The 27,936-nt window shown below is 46.0% G+C and overlaps 1 protein-coding gene across 1 annotated transcript; it reads right to left on the reverse strand.

Moving 5' to 3' along the window:
- Positions 1-235: 235 nt before the first annotated feature.
- On the reverse strand, positions 236-27,936 carry RRP1B (ribosomal RNA processing 1B). The gene is made up of 18 exons (XM_014542222.1): positions 27,928-27,936; positions 26,219-26,340; positions 24,534-24,667; positions 20,566-20,648; positions 18,562-18,619; positions 17,272-17,357; positions 16,845-16,906; positions 16,350-16,479; positions 15,405-15,469; positions 14,738-14,919; positions 12,789-12,883; positions 11,762-11,859; positions 10,233-10,252; positions 9,373-9,501; positions 8,070-8,815; positions 5,254-5,403; positions 3,845-3,908; positions 236-2,890 (listed from the first exon to the last, which is right to left on the reverse strand). Exons 1-18 carry the CDS (start codon positions 27,934-27,936, stop codon positions 2,697-2,699), a joined length of 2,427 nt encoding a protein of 808 aa, XP_014397708.1. The 3' UTR covers positions 236-2,696.

Below are 27,936 nucleotides of genomic sequence, written 5' to 3' on the forward strand. Positions count from 1 at the left end.
GGCCGAGGCCTGTGCTTTATGGTAGGTCTGGCAGCGAGTGTCTGCTCCCCCATCCCGCGGAGACTGCCCCAGCAGCCCCCCAGCTCCGTGTAGTGAACACATGAGAAGGACAGGTGCCTGAACAGTTTGTTTTCAAACCTTCACAACGGCACCAACACCTCCCACCCCTGCTGCACTGAGCAGTTTCCCGAGAGGCGTATTTTTATGCACACTGACCGTCAATATCCAATACAAGTCTGAGGCAAAGACAACTTTTTTATTGAACTTGGCTTTGATGAGTACTGACAAACCCTGCAGACACTAACACAAAGTGGTCGTAAACAAACAGTCCTTGCCAGCAGTCAGGTAAGTTCAGAGAAAACACACAAAAATCAAAATATGGACTCAATTTCATATTTTTTTCCAACACTAACAACTGCTTTATACTCCCCTTTGTGCTTTCAGTTCAGTAAAAGTTAGAAAGGACAATATGCTGTAAAGTGTGATACCAAATCGTACAGACGATTGTTTTTACAAAATACTGTAAGACCGACAGCATTAAATTATTTCCTATTTTGGACTGCCAAGTCCCCTTGGCGATTTTACCTAGGAAAATAGCATGCATCAAGTAGAAAACCAGTATTCTAAATAGTTTATCTGACATTCTTGTATGTATACGTAATGAGAATTTTAAAAAATTGTTTTTTTTTTCTTTCGTAGCCAAAATTTAGGCATTAAAAATAAGCCACAGTAAACCTACTGGACTTACCCACAAAATGGAGTAAGTTAGGACAGAGTCAGAGGACAGATGGAACCCAAGACACACTGTTCCTTCAGGACCCAGTCCGCAGGCAGTCACGTGCAGAAGCACGCACAGGGCACTCGCTGGTAGCCCAGAAGAGACAAGTGACATACAGCGCTATGAAGAGAAGGTCCTGCACACATCACGACAATAAATGTGCCACTTTTTGCCCTAGAATGTCTTGCTAAGACATCTTAACATGGCTGGATTACATGGCCCATTTGACTATAAGACCTATCTTTAAAGCTGAAATAAAAGTTGTTAGAAAAATAATTTGACCAATAATGATACTTTTGTAAAAAAAATGAAGTTAAAAATATCTGACAACTCAGATCTAATCTTTTCACACATCAGTTCTGGTTTTGAATGACTTTAAGTATGATGTTGAATGTAGCTCACTAAAACCATGCAGCCACAAGGTCATCTTGTATGAAGACGTCTCACTACAAGAGCTAACAGCAGCACAATGTTCGCTGTTTCTTTCTTCCTGACCTCGTAACAACACTTCGTTATAGAGCAGGCAAAGAACAGTTCCCCTTCCTTCGCAGCAGGGCCTTCCTGGGTAAGTCTGCCCCCCTGGTCATGTGATTAAGGAAACCACTCAGCTGGACCATGTCATCCCAGAAGGCCTTTCTTCCCAAGCCACAGCCCTGACCAGGGAGGGGTGGCACCCCGGGCCCTCAGCTGGGAAGTAGCAATGTGGGCTGGCCCTGGTTTTGGTGAGAAACTGGGGCTCCTGCTTGTGGGGAGGGAGGCTTTCACTCTAGGAGGCCTGAGATCCCTGAGTGGAGAGCAGGCTGGGGAAGCCCTGGGCACCTGAGGCAAAACTGTGTGTCCCCCAGTTACAACTGCATCTTTAGGTCTGCAATTTGTTACTGTGCAAACTCAGAATGAGCCGGGCCAGGGGCTTTCCTGACGCGACCCCTGACTCCCGAGTCTGCACCTCACCCCTCATTCAGGCTCTGGGATCAGATCAAGGATTAAGCAGCGCTGCTCCAAGTTGCATTTGTTTCTCCAACTGTAAGTCTGTGTGCCTCCCACCTTTTCTAATTAAAATGAGGACTTTATAAAAATCTGCAAGTGCATGATTCAGCATTTCAGATATTAGGTAACTATGAACAAGTAAATACACACAAATGGTCCTGGCAGTTGCTCGCCTGCCTCCCAGCAGGAGCTCGGTCTCCGGGTGCTGTGGCCAGGCCTCGGAGCACCGTTTTCACTTAAGATGGGAGAGCTGCTCATGTGGACGCCCGGCGATAGGCCGCTGGCACAGACATTTACGTATACAGAGCAGCCAGAGCACGATGACTGGACGGGGGTGCGCCGGGGGGCGCTGCTCTCCGATGAGGACACTTTGGGCTGTCTGAGAGGTAGCAACACAGGGAAGGCCACAGGCCACGGGCTCTGCTCTCCTGCCCCCACTAGAAGGCTCATCCCCAGCTGTATTTCGGATTCAGTCAAAGAGTCATCCGATCAAAAACTGCCCACTACCCACAGAGCCTGGGAACAAAGCCTAGGTGCTTTTTAAATGGAGACTGACATGAAAAACCACCAGAAATCAGCCAAGCAGGCAGGCACAAGTACCCAAGCTGTGCACAGGCGGACAGCCGATGGAGTCTAACCCCAGGCTGTCACGTCCCAGCAGCATCTATCCGTGGTGAAGGTCACATGCTCTCGGCTCCCACGCTAGGGGAGTCACCAAGGTTCCCACGAGTGTGGAAATCCCGGTGAGTGCCAGCACAAACCGTGTTTGTAGTGAAACTTCAACCAAGATGCCCACAGCAGCGTCATGGCTCACACTCTGACCCTCATATATACAATTTATAAAGCAATAAAAAACACCCCACCTTTTAAAAGTTATAATTTATAGAGTATTCTGTACAAAAGCAGTTTTTACAAAGGGACTCTGCTACTATTAGAAGAAGTCCATAGCTGTTGGCCTTCTCTTTGGGGTGGCAGTCAGCGGCTTCTTGGTCCCCGGGGGGGTGCTGGCAGGGGAGCTGGTGGGGGTCTTCAGCACTCCGTGGAGGGGCCTCTGCTCAGGGTTGAAGGCCACTCGGGAGGGGCCTGTGGGGCTGACTAAGATGCTCTTGTCTGTCTTCTTGAATTCTGCCCAATGAAAGTGAGCCACATGTTAATGGGTATGATTTCTCTGTCCTGCCAACCCACCCTGTGTCCTGCCTCCGTGCTGCCCAGGAGGCCCTGATGGAGCCAGGGTGCTCAGTGCAGGGCAGCCCTGCAGAGAACTGGCCTCCAGGGCTTTCTGAGGAAATGAAAGTCACCAGCAAGAATGAATTTACTCCCCAAATGAAAATGCCCCGAGGGCCCCCTTGTGATACTTGGGTTCAATAAAGAGCCCCAGGAGGAGCCCTCTTTCTGGCATTTATTCCTCCCACACTGCCTCCCCATCTACAGACTCAACCTGGAGAGATGGAGGGAGACGGGCTGCCCAGGTCTCTCCTGATAGCTGCTCCCCTGTGCGCGTGTGCGTGCATTTGTACGTACATACATACAGATGTGCACGCGCACAGATACTTGTGCCTAAAGAGAGTCAGGTGCTGCCCAGGTCTCTCCTGATAGCTGCTCCCGTGTGCGTGTGCGTGCATTTGTACGTACATACATACAGATGCGCACGCGCACAGATACTTGTGCCTAAAGAGAGTCAGGTTTTACACTCATATGCTTTAAAAAACATTGGTTTCCTTTGGGAAAAAACCAACACAAATGAATCACACCCATGTCAAAAGCTGAAAGACGAGATGTCCCACTTTTCCCCGCCTCTTGGGTAGGGTGGGTCTGAATTTAGGTAGAGGCGGCTATAGCTTACAGACGATTAAATCTCAGGCCAAGACGACTAACATATTCTAGGCAGGTAGGCCATCCACCCATCCACATCACCTCCTACCAGGTCAGCTCCTTCCAGAGACCCCAGAAAACCTGGCCGCCAACCTCCACCTCCCCTGGCCTCCCCGCTGGGGAGGTGGGGACCAACTCTGCCTCGGGAGGGGTCAGGGCCCTCCTCCCCAGGAGCAGACGGTGACTGCAAGCAAACCCCGCACTCACCCGCAGTCATGTTTCTGTTCAACCCGAAGGTGACCTTCTTGGAGCTGGACGGTGCTTTGTTGAGCTGCAGAAGAAAAGCATAATGGGAGTGAGAGGAGCACAAGGAGCTGAGGCGCCCTGTGTGTCTGCGTCCCTGAGCACTCACAGGTGCACCAGCCCACAGGAGCGCTCAGCCTGGAGGCCCCAGGGCCTGTGTCCACCTCCGTGGCCTCATCAGGACCACGCTGCACACACCCCAGGTCTGGGTTGCATGAAGCACTTTGGCAGGCACACTTCATAGACCTGGGAGGTGGGCAGTGCCAGCACCCCTCTGCAGTAAACTGCCTCACTGCCGACTCCGCCTCTGCCTTCCGGGGAAGAAAGCAGAGCAAAATTACCATGTCTGAAACCTTCAAGTTATAGAAAAAGTTCAACATTGAAAAATTATATGAAGTTCCCACTCACTGCATCCTAGAATTTAAGCCTTAACTTGGAAGCAAAATTGATTAGATTGTATCTACAATGGGACTGAACTTTGGTGAGCAATGTACCCACATCACCGGCCTTTTGTGCACAGAACTCCAAACTGATCTGGAGCATTTTCTCAAATTCCTTCCTAGAACCCCGTATTTTTGTGTGAGTCCCCAGTTCTACCTCAGACCGTTTTGCTTTAACATTATCATTTCATCAGAGGACCTGGCTTCCATAAGCCCAGAGTCATTTACAAATATCCTGAAAGTGTCTTAGGCATAAACACTCACATGGGCAGTGGTCCCTCTGCCGGCTGGAGGCTATTTATACAGCACCTACTGCTTTCTCAAAAAGCCCACCTATTGTGGGTCTCCCCAGCAGGGCCAGCCCAGGCCCCCGTCTCCACAGCTCCACCAAGACCTCCATCTCCTGGACGCAACCCCAGATGAGCCTCCCGCAGACACTGGTCTGCATCTTGGCAGAGGCGACCCGTCCTTCATGGCCTCCCACCTGGTTTCCCAGAACAGTGCTCACCTCACCCGACTGGGGACAGCACTTGTTCCTTCTTCTAGTCTGAGCACCTGCCAGTGTCCGTGGCAGGCCCCTCTGGTCTTCCTCCATCTGATCTGTAAATCCAGGGCCCTCGGGGGCCCCCTTCACTACTGGTCTCTCTAGATCTCCCCTATTCCCATGAGTTCTAAGAGGAGGCACCTCTGGTCAATCCCGAGGGTCGGCCCCAGAAGTCCCAGCACAGCCCGCACAGCAGACCTGGGCTCCTGGAACAGGAGCCTGTGCACCGTGGACAGGAGCAGAGGCCAAGCGTCTGCTGAGCACAGCCCCTCTGGTTTGGTCGCAGTGCGCTTACCTGCATAGCAAACAGGAGCCTGTGCACGTGGACAGGAGCAGAGGCCAAGCGTCTGCTGAGCACAGCCCCTCTGGTTTGGTCGCAGTGCGCTTACCTGCATAGCAGGGGTCACAGGGGTGGCGGTGCTGCTTTTAGCTTTTCTGAAGAACAGGGGCTTTGGTAAGAAGGGGGTGTCAAACTTCACAAAGTCATTCTCAGTCCTCAGCTTCTTCTTCTTCAAAGGGCTGAAAGCTCCACTGCTCCCCTGTGTGAGGGATGAGAAGAGAGGGAGGGTCACGCCCAGGACCACCTGCGCCACACCTACACACAGGAAGTGAAAGTAGGACAGGTGCAGACACCATGGGGAGCGAGGCCACAGGTTGAAGGGGATCTCAATGAGACCTATTTACCAGTTCCGATGCCCCAACCCCCACCATTTCCAGAACCAGACTTGCAAACACCTTTTCTGGCTCAGCAGAACACACACTTCATGAACAGAATTGCCACTTCACCATGGTAGGGCCAGAGGTTTCCTACCTTTTCAAAAAAATGTTTTTTTTAAATGATTTTTTAGAGAGAGAGGAAGGGAGAGGGATAGATGGAAACACCAAGAGAAACATCAATCAGTTGCCTCCCACACACCCCCTACTGGTGATCAAGCCTGAAACCTGGGCATGTTCCCTGACCGGGAATCGAACAAGTGGCCTTTTGGTACATGGGTTGATGCTCAACCAACTAAGCCACACTGGCCGGGCCCGGAAGTGTAGAGCGCGCCTGGGAAGGCGCATGAGCTGATTGTTGGCTGAGTCCAGTGGTGTTGGCAGAGCCATGTCCTAGAAACATACCGTGCCAGAGGCAGGTATGTTGTTGGCCTGACCTTTAGCTCAGATGCCAGGGGGTGGGTTTCATTATCTAAGTTTAGCCATGCGCCAGAAACAGACGCAATTATCCGGGCTCAGACAGGAGTGACAATTACAAAGAAGCCACAAGAATGAAGAATTGCAGCTTGATCCTTAACCATGATTTCACATAATTTCCTTTGTCTTAAACTCTAGTAAAACTTCCTGGAATCATGCTGTATATAATAAACTCGCTGCACTAGCTCTGGGTCACTGTCCCTCCATCAGAGGGCAGCGTCCCACCTGGTCCCAGCTTTCCCTACTATCTCTGTCTCTTTCCTTTTCTCAATCCCCCACCGCCCCTACTCATGACTCGTCCTCTCTCTAGCTGTGCTGGTCAAGGCCCAGGAGAGAGAAAAACTTACACAGAAATTTCCTATCTTTTCAGCCACAAGAACTATTTTTATTTTTCTTCAAACTCAAGGCTCATGTTTTGAAGATTTCTGTCTTTCTGCGGCGTAGCCTTTGCTCCTGGGCTACAAGCCTGTGCAGCATGTAACTACACTAAATACTACAGGCAACTATAGCAGAGGTAAGCATTTGTGTATCTAAACACAGAAAAGGTACAGTGTAAACGATACAGGGCTCTGTACAGAGGGCCCTGTCCATGAATGGAGCTCGCCGGCCTGGAAGGTGCTCTGGGTCAGTCAGTGAGGGAATGGTGGTGATGTGGAGGCCAGGGCATTACTGCACACACTGGAGACTTTGAAACACAGTGCATTCAGGCAACACTAGATTTATAAAACGTATTTTTCTTCTTCCATAAAAGAACCTTAGCTTACTGTAGGTCCACTTAAGGCAGATGAAGAACATTCACTGGGTGCTTTACAGCTGCCCACCACCCACAGCAAAGACTGGGCACTAGTTCTGGGACTGCAGGGGTCTGGGAAACCCAATGTGGCCAATGTCACACGGGTGGTTTTGGCAAGTCCTTGGTCCTGGCTTGGAAGCTGTCTGCCTTCCCTGAGCACCCATGAGGGGCAGACGCAGGAGTCCTCTCCCATGTGCCTTCCCACCCCTGCTGGCAGAGATGTAGAGACACATTGCCCTTTTTGGAGGAAAACCCCCGATAACCCTGTGGTTTATTTAGCAACAGTTCTAATCCTCTCGAAGAGAGGGTGCAGGCCTGTGAAAATGATGCGAAGAAGTAATTTTCTGATATTCTTAGTGAAGAAAGAGCATCAAATAAATAGTGAGTTCAGGGAGGAGGCTGCAGAGCCAAGGGAAGGTGACACAGCTTGTCAGGGGAAGGTCTAGGATTAGAGCGAAGTCCAGGTGAATGTTCTGCTTTCCCCCAGCTAAGGCTTCTTACTGACCAGAAACTCCCCTAACATTCACACTGCTGCACAGTAGTGAGTGCAAACACAAGTACTGAACAGGGATCAGCAAGCCTGTTCGTGAAGGGCCGGGGGTAAATGTTTTTGGCTTTGAGGGCCACAAAGTGTCTGCCACAACTACTCCTCTCTGCAGCTGAGGAGTGAAAGCAGCAGGGAGTGTGCACGATCAGGCGTGGCTGTGCGCCTATGGAGTTATGTTTGCCGACCACTGAATGCACGGTATGTCCAGAGTGAGGGTGTGAATAGTGGAACCAGAGCCCAGTTTTCATTCATATATGGGCCTAGAGAGCCAAGCGGAAAGAAAGTCTTTTCATTAAAAAGAAAGCATGGGCACGGGATTGGTCATGAGTTGAAAGAAAAATAAGACCAGCATTTGATGGAGGAACTTGTCTGCCTGTTTACACTGAAGGGCGGCCTGTCTGCCTGGGCCACGGACCATTCTCCCAGCTTGATGTGGCCCTTCTGTAGCCCCTCAGAGTGAGCGTGAGGTGGGGGTAGGGGAGGGGGTGGAATGAGTGGGGGAACGTTTCTTTCTGTTGGTAAAGGGAACTATGAATCATGACAGCTGCTTAGTTCGGAGGCCTGACCCGTCTCCCCCTCCTCCCTCCACCGCAAACGGAAGCCGGAGGCAGGGCCCCTGATCTTTCTTTCAGCAGGAAGCCGTGGTCACCCTGCCTGGAACCCAGTTGCCTTACCAGAGCCTGGACGAGCTTCAGTTCGGATTCCAGTCCTCTGCTGTGTTCAACCAAGTTCAGCATCTCTCTCATTTTCTTCCTCTTTTTGAAGATGGCAGTTTTTTGAGTGGACGGGTTGTAGAGGTCAAGACGGCTGGGCTCCCCCTTCTTTTTCTTCAGTCTCCCACCTGGGGGCAGTGTGGCTGGGCAATCCCCTCCCTCTGCTGGGCTGGCTGCAGGGCCTTCCTCCTGGGGCGGGGGCCAGGCCAGCGTGGGCGGGCTGCCGTTGGCCAGGGGAGCTCTGAGTTTCCGCTTCCTCTTCAGGGCTGGGGCTCCACTGGCTGGGGAAGCCTGGGGGACAGGCACCACAGCATAACCACTGTCGGGGCCACCTTGACACAAGTCCTCCAGAGGTGACACTGTGGACTCGGCGACCAGTAACTGGCACCGCGGGCTCCTCTTCCTTGGTCGTTTCCTCCTGCTGTGCGTGGGAGGATGCACAAGGGGGTGCTCCGAGCTGCTCTGCCCCTGGGGGCTGGGCGAAACCCCTGCTCCTAGCGCAATCCCACCCAGCTTCTGGGCTCTTCCTGGACCTGCCTCTGGCTCATGGTCCCCGTTCTGTTCTGGGTCCCCATTCTGTTCTGGGGGAACGGCTTTGACCCCCGACCCTAAGTGTTCAGGTTGAAGGTGGTTCTTCTTCTTTTTCCTTTTCCTCTTGTGAACACCAGCTTTACTCTCCTCTTCCTCAGCAAGAAAGAACCTGTTTCCTAGAAAGACACATAAACCAATAAGCAGGTGCCCCCACGCCAAGCAGACAGCAGGTCTCGCAGGGGGTTCTGGGGCAGAGTGAGTGGCCGACAGAACGCCTGTGGGGCTGTCTTACCACCAGAAAGGCTCTGATCCTCAGCGCACGTGAGCTCCCTGAGCTCTCTGCTTTGTCCCATTTCCTCCCTTTCCCAGCTGTGATTAGAAACCTTGCTAATGCCTTTTCAATATAAATGGAGCTGAAATATATTCAGATTTCTACTAATTTTCAGGCCAAAGGTAAAGCCACAGATCCAGGTGGTAATAAGACAAACGAGTCACAGGGCAGTGTGTATCTGCTTCTCAGATGCTACCGGAAGTGGGAATGCGGGTGTCCCAGAAAAATCAATACTCAGAAACAATCTTTACTTTTCAGCCATAAGAGCAAAAGCGTTTGCTCTGTAACAATTTATCAAGACAGTGGCTCAGAGGTTCTCAGGACCGCAGAGGGGCCCAAGGTCGCTGAGGGCAGCCCACCCCTCCTTCTCAGGCCTTGCTGGCCCCAAGCCTTATGCCTCACCTTCACCTTTGTCCATGTCGGTTTTCTCTGAAAGCTTATTTCCTTTTTTCTTATGCCTTCCTTGACTGAGGGTTTGGTCATCTTCATCAGCAGAAATGTCCTCAGCAAAACCGAGTTGAGACATACTGCCTGCTGGACACCAAAGTCACACGTAGTCAGTTTTCTGAGGCCCTCAGAGCTGTCCCCAGGGGCCTGAGAGCATGCCTCCTCCCCACCTCATTTGCCTCCTGGTCACTGTTCCTCACTACTTCTCCATCCAAACCTCAAAGCTGCTAACACAGGGACTTTAGGCTCTCAACATTGTGGCTTTCTCACTCAAGGCAAGGGACTGTAAAGCTTGGGTGACATCATCTCCAGATATGCCAACCAGGTCTGGGCACCCTAGTTCTAAGCACCTCAGGGCCCAAGGGATGGGGGCAGTGAGCCATTGATTTGTTCAGATGTCACCACGTTTATAGACAGCAGTTCCCCCAGGGGACAGCAGATCTTACAGTCACAAAAGGGACCCTGAGAAATCGACTGTTCTTAAAAAAGGTCAAACTGAAAACTACATGGACCAATAAAAACCCTTCTTGTTCAAATGCCCCCCTCTCCCCACAGATACAGCCTCGCGTCTGGCTCAGCGTGGTTCCTGGGATGGGAGAGTGGGTGGTGAGATAAAAAAAGAAAAAACCCCACACGGTGGTTCTTCGGGCTTCTCTCAGCTGAGCAGCAAGTGGTGTAACTGACGATCTTTCAAAGATAAAGGCTACTACTCTTTCTATGCTTTCAATCTTGCTTTTTTACTATTTGGCCTAAATGTGCTCAGTGAGGTCCACATTTAGGTAAGAACATCAGTTCTAATGCTCTGTCTTCCTCACCTTCAGAGAGATCTTGGAATCTGAAAAGGAAAACAACAAAAGTTCATAAAGAAATCCCCTCTTTCTGTCTTCTATAAACATATGCACAAACTTTAAGAAACACGTGATATTTAGAATTCACATTCTTTTTCCTCTAGAAGGGGAGGGGGAAAAGGCAGTGTGATGCAAAGGCCAAAAATGAAGGACAAGGTCACCCTCAGTTAACTTTGTTTCTTAGTCTCCAAAGGCTGACACAGCTTAGATTCTCTGCCTCTACTCAGCTCCCCCGTTTACCACGTGGAGAAATGAAAGTAGTGCTTAGTCTATAAGATTTGGTGCATTAGAATACAAAGGAAGTGGGCAGAGTGGGGGAGTGGCAGGAGGTCTGAATCTAGCTCTGTGTCTGGCAGCTACAACCTTGGGCCGGCGGTGACTTCCCTGTGCCCGAGTCAACCATGCGTCAGAGGAGGGAATTACAGAAGGCAGCTTATGAGGCTTTACCACATAACATGAAGTAATTTAAGTGCTCAGAACAGTGCCTGCTTACATGGACTGTGATCAAACTCAGCTATTGTATATCATCAATCATAATAGGACACAGGGCTCTGCAGTGTATACTGGTACAGTCATAACGATATCAACGACGACTACAGCATAACCACACCAGGGGTGGGGGAAGGGGTAAAAAGCTACACCCTTACCCAGCTCAGTATCGCACCAACAGGTAACACCTCAGCAGTACACTCACATTGCAATTTCTTTTTTTTTTCTTTTTAAAATTTTTAAACATATTTTATTGATTTTTTACAGAGAGGAAGGGAGGGGGTTAGAGAGTTAGAAACATCGATGAGAGAGAAACATCGATCAGCTGCCTCCTGCACACTCTCCACTGGGGATGTGCCCGAAACCAAGGCATACGCCCCCGACCGGAATCGAACCTGGGACCCTTGAGTCCACAGGCTGACACTCTATCCACTGAGCCAAACTGGTTAGGGCTCACATTGCAATTTCTCAACCTAATTTTAGATATTATCAATAGATTTATTTTTATAATTATTTTTTAATACACACCCAGGGTATTTTCCCCATTGATTTGTTTTAGAGAGAGTGGAAGGAAGGGGGAGAGGGAGGGAGAGAGGGAGAGCTAGAGAAAGATAGATATGAGAGAGACACACATGGATTGGTTGTCTCCAGCACACAGCCCCAGTCACGCCGGGATCAAACCTGCAACCCAGGAACATACCCTTGACAGGGAATTGAAACCTTCAGTGCATGAGCCAACGCTCTAACCAGTCAGGGCAGACTTCTTTTTACATCAATATGAAACACAGCTGAGTGTGGCTGCATTTGCAGAATGGGACATGGAGGTGGGGTGGAGTGGTAGGCAGGTGACTGTCATCATTAACCATTGCAGTTTATAAGTGCATATATATGCTAAAAATAAAAAATGTAAGCATGGTAACAGCATGTCCTATCCCATGAGATAAATGGAAGGGCTGGACTTGAACATGAATGAGAATCAAGGGACACCTTCTCAAGCAATCACTTACTTCTTGATTAGCTTGCAGAGACGTTTCCTGTTGAAGGGAGGGATGTTTTTCCTGTTGGTTATTTCCAGGAGCCTGTCCGCAACAGCCTTATAGTCAAACTACGTGAGAAGAAAAAAGAACATAAACCTGCAGTAACCTGGAAATGCACCTTCTAGGGCAGTGGTGGCGAACCTATGACACGTGTGTCAGAGGTGACACGCGGACTCATTTTTTTGGTTGATTTTTCTTTGTTAAATGGCATTTAAATATATAAAATAAATATAAAAAAATATAAGTCTTTGTTTTACTATGGTTGCAAATATCAAAAAATTTCTATATGTGACACGGCACCAGAGTTAAGTTAGGGTTTTTCAAAATGCTGACACGCCGAGCTCAGAACGTTCGCCATCACTGTCCTAGGGTCAGAGCACCCCCAGCTGGGACTCTGGAAGCACTCACAGGGGCCGTCAGAACAAGCACGTGCTGAGACTGGGCAACCAAAGACTTAAGCAAGATCTCTGTGGTAAAATATACCACATACAATTCACTTGGGTGTGCTTCTTTGTAATGTAATTTACAAAGATGTCCAATTTGCACTTGGTAACATAGTAACCTTTATTTAAAAAGTATTACTAAGCCCTAGCCAGTTTGGCTCAGTGGCTAGAGTGGTGACTTGCAGACTGAAGGGTCCCAGATTGGAGTTCGGTCAAGGGCATGTACCATGTACCTCTCTGTCTCTCCCCTTCCATTTCACTCTCTCTAAAAATCAATGGAAAAATATTCTTGGGTGAGGATTAACCAAAAATAAAAATAAGAAGTATCGCTGAGCTGACTTTGCTGTATGGAATATATCTTAGCAAAATTCCATCATATTTGGATGTGTCTGCAATAAGCTCATTATAAGGAAGGTGACATTAGTGACTGAAGGGATGGAAAGGACTTCACACATTAGGCCTTAGAGTTTAATTAGCTCTGACCCTAATTCCCAATTAGCCAGGCCACTCCACAGTAAATCTATCTTCTAAAAAAAGCAACAACTGCCACCAACCTGGAGAAGTGGCCCAGTGTCTTCCATGCTTCCACCACCGTCTGTCTCACCTTCATCACTGATTCCTTCCTTTCTGGAGTGATATTTGCCCAGTGCTAAAACACAGCCAAAGACAAAATTCTTCAATTACACAGCAATGACTACTCCCGAAGGAGCCACTGTCTAATTAGGTGTCTCTTACTGAAAAAGAAAATTTCCTTAAAGAGAAAAACCCTGCAATACATTTACTAGTATAATTTCCCAAAGATGTTTTGGGTTTTCAGTCCCTGGACATGAAAAAATACCCAGGAGCAATCATAAATTCTGTCTTTTAAATCGATTACAGATAAGCCTCCCTGGCCTTCAATACTGTTCAGCACACATGGTTGCCCCCTCCAGACAGCGCAGGGGACGGGAAGCTGCTGGTCAGGGGTTTAGGCACCGTGTGACTCTGGCTGTGGAAGGAGTGTGGATTCAGGAGCCTGTCTGTCCCTAATTTCAGACAGGTTTGGGCTGCAGTAAAAAAAAATCTGTATAGTAGTATACTAACTTCATGGGGCTGCTATAGGAGGCACAAGTTAATATATAAATGCAAATTTTAACATTTAATAAATAATTCAAAAAGCACTAAAGCCCACGAGAAAGCAGATAAAAATTGCTAATGAAAACTCCACTTTTCAAACTTGAACTGTTTCTGGATTCCTAGGAGCTCATTAGTGGTGTGACCTCAGGGCACAGCCAGAGAAGACAGAGCAGGTGCTGGTGCTCCTGGAGAGAGACGTCTCTAGTTTAGATAGAAACGTGGGGAGCAGGGGGACCCAGAGGCAGCTGCCATGGCCACATAGAATTTATTCAGGCTTTTTAATTAACCCACCACCTATGTGGAATTTAAAACTAAAATGTTTCTTCTTTTCCTTGTTTTTTGTTAAAAAAATAATACATGATAAATGTAGAAAATCAGACAAAAGTATAAAACAAACAGAAGTCACTTACAATTCTCCCACACGGGGCTATTAATATTAACATTTTGATATATATCCTCCCTGATTATGTAAGGCACATGTAAATGTAAAACGAATCAGGCTCCTCCCACATAGAGTTTTATGTCCTGCTTTCAAAAACATGATTAAATTTCGTCTGGTCACTGGTTTAGAAAACTCTGCATTTCAAAATGGCTTCAGGGATGCCCTCACCATGCACTACAGCCGTGCACCACCGAGTTCTAATGGGCCACAACTTTAATGCATATTCTCTACATGACTGCACGGATATAAAACAGTGGTAAGAACAGCATCAGCCCACAGTGGGCATTTAAACTCCCAAGAAAAAGAGCCCTGAAGGAACTCCGAGATCCGAAGGCTACAGAAACAAGTGTGCGCTCACAACGCACATGCACATCATGTGCATGTCGAGGACCCTCTATAGATCCCAGTCGAGGACCCTCTATAGATCCCAGTCCACATTAGGATGCTGAAATACAACTGAAAAGCCCAAACAACAAAAACAAACAAAACCCAATGCAACACCAACAATGATAAACCCTTGGGGAATGTCCCGCCATCCTGGGAGATAAGAATCGGGTGGGCCCTAACTGGTTTGGCTCAGTGGATAGAGCATTGCCCTGCGGACTGAAGGGTCCCAGGTTCGATTCCAGTCAAGGGCATGTACCGTGGTTGCGGGCACATCTCCAGTAGGGGGTGTGCAGGAGGCAGCTGATCGATGTTTCTAACTCTCTATCCCTCTCCCTTCCTCTCTGTAAAAAATCAATAAAATATATTAAAAAAAAAAAAAGAATCGGGTGGGTGGCACAGGGTCTTCCCCAGAGGACCCCTGAACAAAACAGGGGTTGGGAATATGCATCTGCTTCCTTTCTCAGGCGTTCAAGCCAAAGCCATCTTTGACAAATTCTAGGCTGTAGTCATTGAGATCCCAACAAGTGTATTAAAGAGTGCTTACGGACACTCTCTTACCTGTCTTCTTTTTACTGAATGTTTTTCTCCATGTCACCTCATTTTCAGCTTTCTCTTCTTCAGGGAGGTTGCTGTCACCCACTGTAGTTTTCTGTTCTTCCATCGTCTCTTCAGGTACAAAAGGAGACTGATCTACAATGACTTCAAAAACACCCCTAGCTATAGTCTGCACCAGTGTATGGCTGAGGGGGAAGCACAGCAAAGAGGATGTGATTAAAACCAATGGTCTGGAACTCACTGTCTGAAGAGAACAGAGGGATGAGAAGTAGGGGTCACTGCACCTCCCATTCCAGCCTACCGAGGACCCGGTGTGACCACCCAGCTGCTCAGCAAGCACACGTATTCCTAACTACACTTCTGTGCTAAGCAGTGGTGGCCATAAGGAGCCAGTCCAGGGCTCTGTGCCAGAAGCAGTGGGACCATCAACTGCTGAACTCTGGGTGGGGGAGTGTGTGATTCTTGGAATGACTGGGATCAAACAGCAAAGCCGAATTATGACTCAAAGCTTCAAACGTCTTGCCAATGGGAATTAAGCATTTGGCTGTTATTAGCTTTGGACAACCATCCCAGGTACCTTGCTTGTATCATGCTAAACAACACAAAACAACCCACCTCCCCCAATTAAACACTAATTGAAGCAACAAAAACAAACATGTGAATCACTTACTCCTTAGTCTTGGCAGCAATTTTGCAGAATGGATCAATAAACTTGAGATTCTGATCTGCTAAAAGCTGTAATTTAGAAATCAAATAGAAAAAATAAAATAAAAATAAGGGAAAAAAGAGCCTTTTCTCCTTTCTGACAAGTCCTTGAAAAAGGTATCACTTCTTTTTTTCACACAGATTGAATCAGACTGAGCAACACTTATCTCACAGTGCCAAACGCACTGTGCATGAATCACCCAGGTGCCCAGAGCCAGGCCAAAGCCACAGCTGCCCTCCAGCCGCTCGGGCATCTTAGCACAGTGACCCTCCAGCGCCGCTCCACACTTCCTCCTCTGTGGAGCAGCTCTGTATGGACAGTCAGAGAATGAGATGAGGGAGTATTTTTTTAATACAACATTTATACTTTCTTTAATTTAAAAAAATACTTGTCCACTTCAGAACACTTTGTGAAAGAAAAAGTAAAAATTGCTCACAATTTTTAATTCAGATAGTCACTGACATGCTAAAGAATCTTTCCCCTCTAGTCCTTTGCCTATTCCTGGATGAATGCACACTCACATAAGTCCGACCCCTTTGCACAGCTTGGTCTACTGCCTTTCTTTCCTACTGCTTTTTAAAAACTCAGTATTCTGAGCATTTCCTCATGTTCTCAAATTCTTTATTGGACCATGTAGGTGCTTTCAAACGTTTCCTAAGTTAGATTCCATGCACATCCTTAGTGCATGAATCATGCCCACATGTCTCATTAGTTGCTTAGGACACATTCTTAGATGGGGAAGGAATGTGTCAAAAGCCAGGTTGAACTGATTCACGCTCTGTCACTGGCAGTGCAGAGGGCCACCAACAGCATTGCATTCTAGCTCACAGGAGGATCTGAGGAGCAAAGCCCTGTTCAGGTTAGCTGTGGTCTCATCACATCACTGGCAGACGTCGGATTGTTTCTTACCTCTTTCCCTCCCACTTTGGATAGTTCATCCAGATAAATATCAATGAAGTGGAATTTCACCCCATTTGGAGACTGACTCTCAGGGTGCAGGACTTCCTTCATCAAGACATCGAGGAAAAGCTTGATTCGGCTGAAGAAAACAACACATATGGGTCTATTAACTATAGTGTGCCAACCGCAAAAAACCCCCCCCCCCCCAGGAATATGTAACATTTAGTCTCATGCTACACTGCACCACAAGCCATGCGAGACTGAGAAAGTTTTACAAGGAAAAAAGTAACTACAGAAATCAGTATAAAAAGCTGACTGTCTTATGTACTCAACTCTTTCATATTCCTCCGCTGGGTTTTAAGTTCTTTATGCGAAAGGGGGTTTTGCCTCTCATAGCACAGATGTGGCAATTCATACTTGGTGATTAACTGAAAGGCTTGAAAAACAAACTATTACCTTAAAAGTTTTCAGGCCACCAAATGCTAACACAAATAGTTTACCAACCTTTCCTCCCAGCCATTCTGCTTCAGGACTTCAAAGGACTCCCTCAGGACCAGACGGATCAACTAAAGACAGACAACTTGTGTTACAAAAGGAAGGAGGATTGATCAGCTTTGTAGAATGAGGCAATGACACGGGTGTAGCCTGGATCCCCAAATGAGAAAATATCCACAATAATCACGTTTAACTTTAGATCATAAAATGCTAACTAAAGGTCCCCAAACGGGTCCCTAACATCTGAAAGGGACAAGAGAGAGGTCTCTGAGTACAGGTTCAAAGGCTGTCTAATGTTCACATTGCCTGTCATCTCAGCAAGTCTAGAACTAACTCTGCTTCACAATCAAAACTTCCCACTGTTTTTAAGATGCTGAATGTTCCCTCCCTCTCATGAGCCTTTGCAGTAACTGGGATGAAGGCCTGCTGATCTCACCATGTAGTACTTGTCCAGGCGCAGCCTGTCGATCCCTTTCCACTCTCGGTTTATGGTTTGCCAAAAGGTCTGAATGAACAGGTGCTCTGCAGTGAACAGAAGGCTCTGAATGCTTGGTTTCAGGTTAACACATTACCATAAAGCACAAAAATAATGAAAAGAAACAAACTAGGATTATTCATGTTATACTTTTCTCAAGAATTCTTGGGCTGCTAGAAAATTTGGTCAATCATTAAATATGCTTAATACTTTCTTTTACATTTAAGCAAAAGCACATTATAGTAACAGGAAACCTGGTAATATCTTAATGCTTAACTAGAATGCTCTCTGGAGCATTTTTCTTTATCTCCTGAAAGCCAAGTTTCTAAATCAGATTTTCTGAGCCACGTCTACAGGTCTTTTCAACCCACCTACACCTAAGAATCCAAAGCCAGTAATTTTGATGGACACTTGAATGACTCTTGTAGAAACTCAGCTTTCTGTTTCATGCTCAGTGTCAGCTGGATGAGCCATAACAAAACATTCTATTTTTCTCTTCTGAGCCACAAAACTAGCATTTTGTCAAAAAAATTTTTTTATTCACTTCTTTTTGCACAAATCTTTCTTGGTACATGAAGACCTATACCATATTCCATGTGTAGAATTTTGTTCATTACATGTCAGTTGGGGCTCTGCTCAAGTTCAGACAACCTCTGAGGGCTATGAAGGCTATTGGATGGCTCTGTTCACAGGAAGGGTGAGCAGGAAAAAATCATTCTGCAGTCTCATTTGTTCCCTGGAAGTAATCAGAGCCTGAGTGTCCCAGAAGTAATGTCTCTCCCCTGTTTATCCTTTTTGGTAAAGGGGGGTTACTTTACAGTTTATTACCAGTGACAACCTTAATGGCTCTAGTTTTGGGGATAAACCTGGCATCCAGAGGGTACTGCACACACTGACATACGCACGGATAGCTTCTAGGAGTGTTAAAGTAACTCAGAATTTGGAGATTCTGGAGGATTATTTAAGGTATATTTTTTTGAAATCTTTGAGATATCCAATATGATATTCTACAAGGTACTCCTTCACCCTCTTTCAGAGTCAGTATCTAAGTTTATCATAGTTTCTTCCCATGGGAGGAGTTTGTCGCCTGACATCTACACACTGATACCCCAGGTTCACATTAAATTAGACCACTGGGAAACGGAAGCTTGGAAGGAAGGAGAAGGAACAATATGGATTAGATAGCATAGGCAAGTTACCAAATGGGAAAAGCAAGGATGTTTTGAGAGGCATGAAAACATCAGGACTTACGAGCCTCGGAGTTGTTAACAGCATGGATGAGCTGGGAAATCGTGTTCGCTAGCTCCTCCTGCAAAGGCGGGTTGGGGAGAAACATTGGGGTTATTATGTGGCAACATTGTGAGATGACAGCACCACGGCCCATACCTGCTTGGGTAGGTGGGTGAGTGAGAATCTGTACCTCTGTTTTCAATGTCACTTCCACTAAGAAGTGTGCATGTGGGTATCTATGCAAAATCTCCAATTTCAATGGACTACTGTGCCAATTTCATATGCCTCTGAGATTTGTTTAAGCTGTCTGCTTAAAAAGGTATCTCTAGTTATCTGTTCAAATGACCTACAGAAGAAATAAGTTAGCTGTCAATTCGTGGCTTAAAAGATAACTTAAATTGAGATGTCTATCCTAATCCCCCAGTAATGGAAACACAGACGCCCCAGGTCTCTCACTCTAGGAAACTCAGTGAGTGGAATTAGAGTCCCCTCTCCCTGGCTGGCTCAGACAGGCGGCAGCGGCAGGGTGGAGGCAAGCACAGGGAATAGCACCTTAGGCTCTGACCTGCGCAAAAGTGCCTTTGGAAACACAAGTCCTACTCAGAGGCAGCAAGCTTGCTTGTAGAGAATTTGGTGGTTTGGGTCTAAGGGGACTGTCAACAAAAGAATTTTTATGAGTTACGTAAAAGATAGATTCTCATAAATATTATCTGCACCTCCCCCGGCCTCAGGTCTCCCTCACCCATTTCTAATGAATTCCCCGAAAGCGATGTTCTTATTCCATTTCCTTCCTCCACTAAAGCTGCTAGCTGTTACTTTTGAATGTAATTTAAAAATATTTTGCCTTGCTATCCTACTCAAAATATGTTCAGGTTAGTAAAAGCAATAATCAGAGTGAGTTACTACATGGCTTGGAGGAAAAGGCAGAGTTGTGCCTTAAAAACCTAGACAAGTAAAATCCACCCATGATGTTAGAGGGTTCTGAATGGCATTTCAAGGCTTACTCTTCACTTTGCTTTTACACATCACAACTGAACTCTTTAAACAGTGAAAGTGTTTTTCTAAACAGCTGTGGTGGGGGTGCCCACTGTGCTCGGCAGACAGGTCCCCATGCACACACACACGTGTGACAAGTCTCCGCCGACTGTAAGTGTGGGCATCAGAAGGGGCCGCGAGTGGCTCTACGAAGCCCCTGACCCTGGAGGTGGCTGCCCCGTCCTCTGCACCACTTAAAACTGTGGCAGAGGTCGGCATGGGGCCAGGGCTGCTCACAGGTTCTTAGACTAGTGCAGCCGTGGGCAAACTACGGCCCGCGGGCCGGATTCGGCCCATTTGAAATGAATAAAACTAAAAAAAAAAAGAAAAAAGACCGTACCCTTTTATGTAATGATGTTTACTTTGAATTTATATTAGTTCACACAAACACTCCATCCATGCTTTTGTTCCGGCCCTCCGGTCCAGTTTAAAGAACCCATTGTGGCCCTCGAATCAAAAAGTTTGCCCACCCCTAGACTAGTGCCATGACATTTTTTACCACAAATAAGAGAAAAAAACACAAAAACTTTAAGGTAAACCCTACCATGGGACTATGAAACTGGCAGAGAAATGACAAACCTTTAATTTATGTGAATTCTTTATTATCTGAAAAGGTAATTAACCTCAATGCTTGGACACTGCATCCTTTTCCATAAGACAAGAGGCGACAGGGAATCCTTAAGCAATGCTTCTCAGTTTGTTTGGCTCATTAGGGGACTGATACAACAAGTCTCTCTTATCCCTCTAGGCCAGTGGTCGGCAAACTGCGGCTCGCGAGCCACATGCGGCTCTTTGGCCCCTTGAGCGTGGCTCTTCCACAAAATACCGACTTCTGCGCATGGGCCACGAAGTTTCAATCTCACTGTATGTGCGCGCCCGCACGTGGTATTTTGTGGAAGAGCCACACTCAAGGGGCCAAAGAGCCGAAGTTTGCCGACCACGGCTCTAGGCCAAAGATCCAGTAATGTGACAAAGGGAAGTTCATGTTACCTGCAGAAGGGGTTCGTCCTGCACCCACATGCAATAGAAGAGCCCTTTCCATATTTTTAGAAGTTCTTCTTGACTGAAACCTCCTAGAGGGCAAAACAACACAAAATCGTATTTCAGAGTCCTTGCATTTCTTTTCCTCAAGTTCAGAACTGCCACATGAGCAGTGAGAATAACCACATACATTTCATCTGCAAAGGGCTTTTCTAATTGAAGCACATATTTCCTCATTGTTATGAAACAAGCACATTTAAAGTTGGCAGTTTTATCAGCTATGGGGCAGGGTGGTAGTGATCGTGTGTCCTTATTGCCTGAGTAATGTGAGGAAGCAAATGGAATCACAACAAAAAATTAACTAATGGGGTGCTTATTTATAAAATGAGCTCCCCTCAATGCCCCTCTGCTGAAACTAGCATCTCCCCTGCACTCCATCATTTTCATTGGTCTTGCAAAGTAAAAATGCAAATCCTACAAGAGATGCAAGGATTTGCTCAAGTCCCACACAACTGGCCCCAGGGATCACACTTGCTGTACCCGACATAGCCCCCTCCCAGTTACGGTTTTCATTTACTGGGCAATTTTAGTCTTGTTTTAAGTGGCACTGTGGTTAGCCTTGTTCTCATTATGTAAGTCCTCTACCTCCACCTGTACCACCTATGACCAAACCACAAGACACACAGTCTTCTATCTGCTGGGCCAGTGATGGCGAACCTTTTGACCTCGGCATGTCAGCATTTTGAAAAACCCTAACTTAACTCTGGTGCCGTGTCACATATAGAAATTTTTTGATATTTGCAACCATAGTAAAACAAAGATTTATATTTTTGATATTTATTTTATATATTTAAATGCCATTTAACAAAGAAAAATCAACCAAAAAAATGAGTTCGTGTGTCACCTCTGACACACGTGTTATAGGTTCGCCATCACTGTCTGGGCCATGGAATAATTGCTGCGTGACATAAGGAATTATAAAATTAGGAAAATTAGGAGTTTCCAAGCCTGTGGAGAATAACCAAACCCTCAAGTCTTTTACGCATCTTATAAATGGTCTTTACTAATGTTCCACTAGGACAGTGGTTCTCAACCTTGGCTGCACATTAGAATCACCTGGGAATCTTTTTAAAATCCTGATTTCTGGGCCTCATCCTCCGGAAATTCTGTTTCTTTGTTATGGGGTGGGGCCACAACATTGGTAACAAAGAAACAGAATTTCCAGAGGATGAGGCCCAGAAATCAGGATTTTAAAAAGATTCCCAGGTGATTCTAATGTGCAGCCAAGATTGAGAAACACTGCACTAGGAGGTACTAGGAAGTCTTTTGGAGGAGCAAACTAAGATCAACCAGGTAAATGTAAACAAGTATATATTTGGAATCAATGTGACCTCAATATTCCAAAAGATAATTACAAAGTGACACACACCCTTTTGATGGACTGAAGTTTAATTAGTCCATACAAAGTGAGCTTTATACCTTTATGGGTATTGATTTCCAAGTTACTAAAGACTTCTCTTATATTAATAATTTTATTATGGTCTATTTTGATTCCTTATGTTCTCACTTAAATTATACCAGAAACCATAGTAAAATTAGTTTATTGAAGTGCATTTCCTTTGAGGTTGGGCATTGACCAGCCAATTGGTTTTCCTTTCCTCTTGTTACAAACAAGCCACATCTGGGGATCTGCCTATAGAGAATACAACGTGATTGTGTGACTGACAAATTCCACAGAACTGAGCCAAATGCAGTCCTGATTGTAGTAACTTTGTGTAGGGACCCGTGCTTATATTCATCCATGTTAAAACTAATGAACGAGTGGATGTGGGCAAAGATCACCAATGTCTGCTAAAACATTAAAAATTACTGAGCAACTTTAAAATGGATAAATCAGAACAACAACACACAAACACAAACCCACTGGTCCATCTCTACTTGCAAATTGCAAACATCAGCAACTATTCATTCGATGCCAGATGTGATGCAACAAGAACACAGCACCACCTGCTAAATAATCTCACAAAAACAAAAAAGCTGCTATGGTAGTTCAGAATGAGTCACCAAAGATCTGCCTCTGTGGTATGTGGATTGTCATGAGCTGAAGGCAACTGAGACCCTGCAGGCTCAAGGGCAACGCTTCTCTCTCCCTTAGGGAATTTAAATTAGGGGCCTTGCCCATAATAAGAGTTTCACCAGAAGTTGCTTTTTTGACCTATCAATAGGACAGGGCAGCTACTAATTACTGGACATCTGCTCTGGTCATCCTTCAATGTCCCTCCTCCCCTCTGTAGCCCCAGGTGCCTTACCTCATCCTTAGCTCAGGTCACATATCCCTCATTTTAACTTTGTCTCTGTCCCTCTCCTGTATGTGGGGTCTGACTCTCTGAGATATGGGGTTCCCATATGTACATATGTAATAAAATTTGGTTACTTTCTTACCTGTCTCATGTAGACTTCACTATTAGACCAGCGGGAAGAACACTGAAAGGAGTTTCTTCCTCCTGCACACTAACCTACACCTCATCAGGTCTAACTCTTAATGCCGGTTTGCAAGAAATGCACAGGCAGAGAAACATGCCAAATGAGACCATGGGACGGAGACAGCAAAACCCTAAATGTGGGAAATCCTCAGGACAAATGACCCAGTTCCTCCAACAAAATAAATTGCAAAGAAAAACAAGATGGATAAAAACTGTTAGAATTTAAGTCTTAGCAGACATATCAACCAAATGCAATGGGTGGGTTTTGTTTGAAATATGTCATAAAAATTCTTATGAACTGATGGGAAGAACTCAACAGCTTGATTTCATATTAATGTTTTTAGAAGGGTGTGATAATGGTACTGTGGTTATGTTACAAAGAGTCCCTATCATTTAGAGATATATACTGAGTATCTGGAAATGAAATGAGAAGTCTGGGAATTGCTTAAGGATTTAGTGGGGAAGGAGGAAGTGGGCAGATCAAACTGGCCAGATACCGATAAATGCCTGAACTATTCTTTAATAAAAAGAAAGAAAAACAAACAAACCCCAAGCTACAGGATATTACCAAAGTGTTATTGGGGGCTCTTGTTCTTTCTTCTTGTTTAGAAAACACTTCATAATGCAATCAGAAATGCATAAACACTGACGAACAGGACTTAAATGACACTGATTTCTGCATGAGGCTTGGTACTGGGCATTTTTGCTGAGCACTTACACCCTTTCCCCCTCCAGGGCTGTTTACTATTAAGGCAGGGCCTGTGGAAGGAGGCAGTGGTCTGGGTTGGACTTATCCATATGGAGGCAAATCAGTGAGTTGAGCTTATGCCAACCAAATCAGCATGAATTCCCTTGGCCACAGGGCTTGTTCAAGAATGGACCCCCCACAGATAGAGATGCCCTCGCTCAGGCTTTAGGAAAATCTCCAGTTCTCTCCCAGTAGACTTGAAGAGAAGACACAGTTTGGACCTGTGCTCTGCCAGCTTAACACATGTTGGGGAGTCTGTCTGAAAAGGAAACCAATCTGGGGGTAGGCAGAACTTGCAACAGACAAAAACTGGGTTCTGGTGTCTTTAGTTGAGCTCTGCATGAAGCTGTGTTTCAGTTTGCCCTTAAAACTAGGGTGGCTTGGATGTTTTCTCCAATTGCAATTGAGAGAGTCCTAACCAATAAGAACACATTTTCATGGCAAAAATTTCATATACTATATCAAGTTATACAATCAAAAGTGCTTTGATCACTGAGACCCAAACCCCATTCTCCTCCCAGGGAATTATTGTTATCTGCTGATATGTATCTTTCCTATGCATTTACTTACATGTGAAACAGAAATGCAGTTGTGTGTGACCTAAATAGCATCACGTGTTCTACATATTCTGTATTCTGGCCCCTTTCACTTAAAAATAGTACAGTGTCTATCTCCAGATGGTTCTTCAAGTGCAACAAAATGTCTAACTCTTTAAGTGATAATCTGTCTCAGTGGACAACCCATACCTGTAATGGGTGAAGGTAAAAGATGATATGCCAGATGCTTCTGTAATTGAAAACAGATTTCGACCAAGTAACTGTGATTAGCAGATCCTAGACAGTGGGCAGGAAAGGGAGCTGGACAAGAAAGCGAATTTTGACTGTTTCATCCTAGGTGAAGAAACAAAGCACAGTGGAAACAAACCCTTGGCCAGGTCTCAGCTTGCTATTTACTACCAGCAGTGCAATGTTACAGAACTGTTGCTAATGCCTATAAATATATGTAATGTTTATGATTCAGGCCAAAATTAAGAGCAAGTACCAGAAGCATTTTGTAAGAGCAAAGCACTGTTCAATTTGTGGGTATTATTATTGTCTCACATTCTCTACCCATAGGCTGTTGAAGCTCTTCTCCTGTTTAAAATATCTATTTTCAATATATGTATAAAGATCACTTGTTTTCACCCAAGAATTTAGCTGATAAAAACAAGGTACCAATGTTTGAAGCATTTAAAGCAAAACAGAGAAATATTCATTATTTAATTTCTTTCAAAACTCTGAAGGTGAAGTGCATATTCAAAGCAGTTTCCTTCCACAACTGCTTCTTGACCTGCGTTTTCTTAAACTTAATATAACTAAGTTTCTGACAATATAGGCTTAGTTCATTCCAATCAACTGAGGGGAAGTGAAAATGAGAGGTGGATGTAGGAAATACCAAGCTTTGAAATGAGAAAATCCAATAGCCTCTCTCACCACAAGTGAGCACAGAAGCCGTTTCAGGTGGGGGTGAAGTGTTATACTCAAACCCACACCTGTCAGAACAGGCACTGCTCCTGATCAGTACCATATTGGGTTGAGAGACCCCCACCCCCAACATTATAAGTATGAAAAAAACACTTATTTCACCCAGTACTGCCACAAATCTAACACCCACCAACTGTAACATGTACTGTTATCTTATGTGCCACAAAAATAAAAATAAAAAAGAATGCAAATTAAAGTTGAAGAACTGATAGAGCACTCGGGCAACATTTAGTTGCTTTAAGCGGTACAGAGACTTCTAATTTGTTTTTAAAATCACAAAGCTATGTGCCTGGCTGGCATGGCTCAGTGGTTGAGCATCGACCTATGAACCAGGAGGTCATGATTCGATTCCGGGTCAGGGCATATGCCTGGGTTGCGGGCTCAATCCCCAGTGTGGGGCGGGCAGGAGGCAGCCAATCAATGATTCTCTCTTATCATTGATGTTTCTATCTCTCTCTACCTCTCCCTTCCCCTCTGAAATAAATAAAAATATATTAAACATATCTGAGAATTCAAAAAATATTTGTATTAAAAAAAAAGTAAAATATCAGATTTTTTTTTTTACTATGCCCAAGACAAGACACAAAAAAATTTCAGCCTGTCAATGAGATTCAAATGTCAGGCCCAGTTATTTCCAAACTTGTGTTTCTATTTTGATGGCGCACAGCTGTGGCAGAGGCCTTGCTTATTCTGTCCCATCACCTCCTCTATGACATTCACTCTGCAGTTAGTTTCCTGAAGGGCCACTATTCTCTTGCAACGTGGATACAGCGATGAACAAGAGGTACCAGACAAGTAAACTCTAGGTCTGATGGGTGCTAACCAGACAACACCCTGGGGCACTGGTTGGTGTAAAACCACTGGCCTCATGCCCCTGCCTCAGCATCTCAGATCCTGAACCTGCTCACCAAAGGGGTTTGAGGAACAGGTTCTTTCTGGCTGTCTCAGCCCCATATGCACTGCATCTGGCCTTTCTTCTGTTCTTGTATACAGCCAGGCCCTTATACGCCTGGATGTGCTCCCACTCCAGCTAAGAAAACAGATGGACGCTTACAGTGTTTTGAGGTAGGAGCGACACATTAACAGATAATTAGGAAGCAATGTAGCCAAGTACTACAATAGAGACAAACTGGGTATTTCAGAATCCTAGAGAGGGGGTGAGATGATAAGAAGAGTGACACTGAATACCGGGAGTGGATCAAGAGTGGGAATCTTTTCGGCGTGCACAAGAGAAGCAAAGGTGGAGAGGTGAGACATAGGGCAGGTACACCAGCACCCAGGAATGGTTTGCTGTTAGCGCAGGAAGCAGCCATGTAGGGGATTAGGCGGAAAGAAAAGGGGAGGAGAGGTGATTTGCAGGCCTGGAATTCCAGGAAGGTGGTGAGGAGATCGGAGCTGTTTTAGGAAGATGACTCTGAGCTGGTTTATGGAGGATGGGTTCAAGGGGGGGCACAAGAGGAGTCAAGGAAATCAGTTAGGAAATAAGCCAGTACAGAAGCCCAGATGAGATAAAGAAGATATGGGCCAGAAAAGACTAATTCAGGAGATGAAACAGGTATGACTGAAGGATACTGGATGTGGGGGTGGGGGTTGGAGAGGGTGAGGAAGAGAGAAGTCCAGGACAATACCATGAATCCAGCTCCAGTCTGAGTGGACGGTGGGAACTAACTAAGAACAGGTGGCAGATGGGCAGCGCAAGAGAACAGGTTTTTGGGGGAAGAAAATGAGTCCCTTTCAGGCATTGAGTCCGAGGTGCCTGTGGGACATCCAGGTGGAGAGGCCCAGTTAGTGGGGCACAGCTGAGCTGAAAGTAGCGAAGGTCTTGGCTAGACGTTTAGATTTAAAATATATATATATTTTTTTTATTGATTTTTTACAGAGAGCAATGGAGAGGGATAGAGAGTTAGAAATATCGATGAGAGAGAAACATCGATCAGCTGCCTCCTGCACACCCGCTACTGGGGATGTGCCCGCAACCAAGGTACATGCCCTTGAATGGAATCGAACCTGGGACCCTAGAGTCCGCAGGCCAATGCTCTATCCACTGAGCCAAACCGGTTAGGGCTAGACGCTTAGATTGAAGAGCCTTTAATATATCTGGGATACCTAAAACCAGGAGAGTAAGTTAAGTCTGTCAAGGGAGATCCCAACACAATTGAAATCGAGAATTCTGGTCTTCATTCCTCTTTCTAGCAGACTTCCCATAATATCATATTTCCTTTTTCCTGGGTGTCCTTTTCTAAGTAAATAAACTGACAATGTCAGTATAGGGGGAGGTAACACTTATTGTTTCAAGTAGACTCTCAGTGGACTAGTAAATAAAGCCAACTTTATCTCAGTGCAATAGAAAGCCTCCCTTTCGTATGGCAGTTCACACCTCAGGGAGCATAAGGATCTACAGGATCTACAGGACACATATTGCATCGCGTAAACGAAATCCTTCAACAGCATCCGCTGCGGTTACAATCCAACTCCAACCCCCAAAGTGACCCGGCCTCACCCGCCCTGACTTCCTGGTCTCCCCCAGCATTTCTAGGGCCTGCTCCGCTCTTCCTCCCGCCTCTGCTCGGCTCCGTGCAACCTCGCCCCAGAGCGGCCTCCCTGGACCACCGCCTACGATCTCCAT

This window comes from Myotis brandtii, unplaced genomic scaffold (genome assembly GCF_000412655.1).
Source record: "Myotis brandtii unplaced genomic scaffold, ASM41265v1 scaffold2927, whole genome shotgun sequence".
NCBI lineage: Eukaryota > Metazoa > Chordata > Mammalia > Chiroptera > Vespertilionidae > Myotis > Myotis brandtii.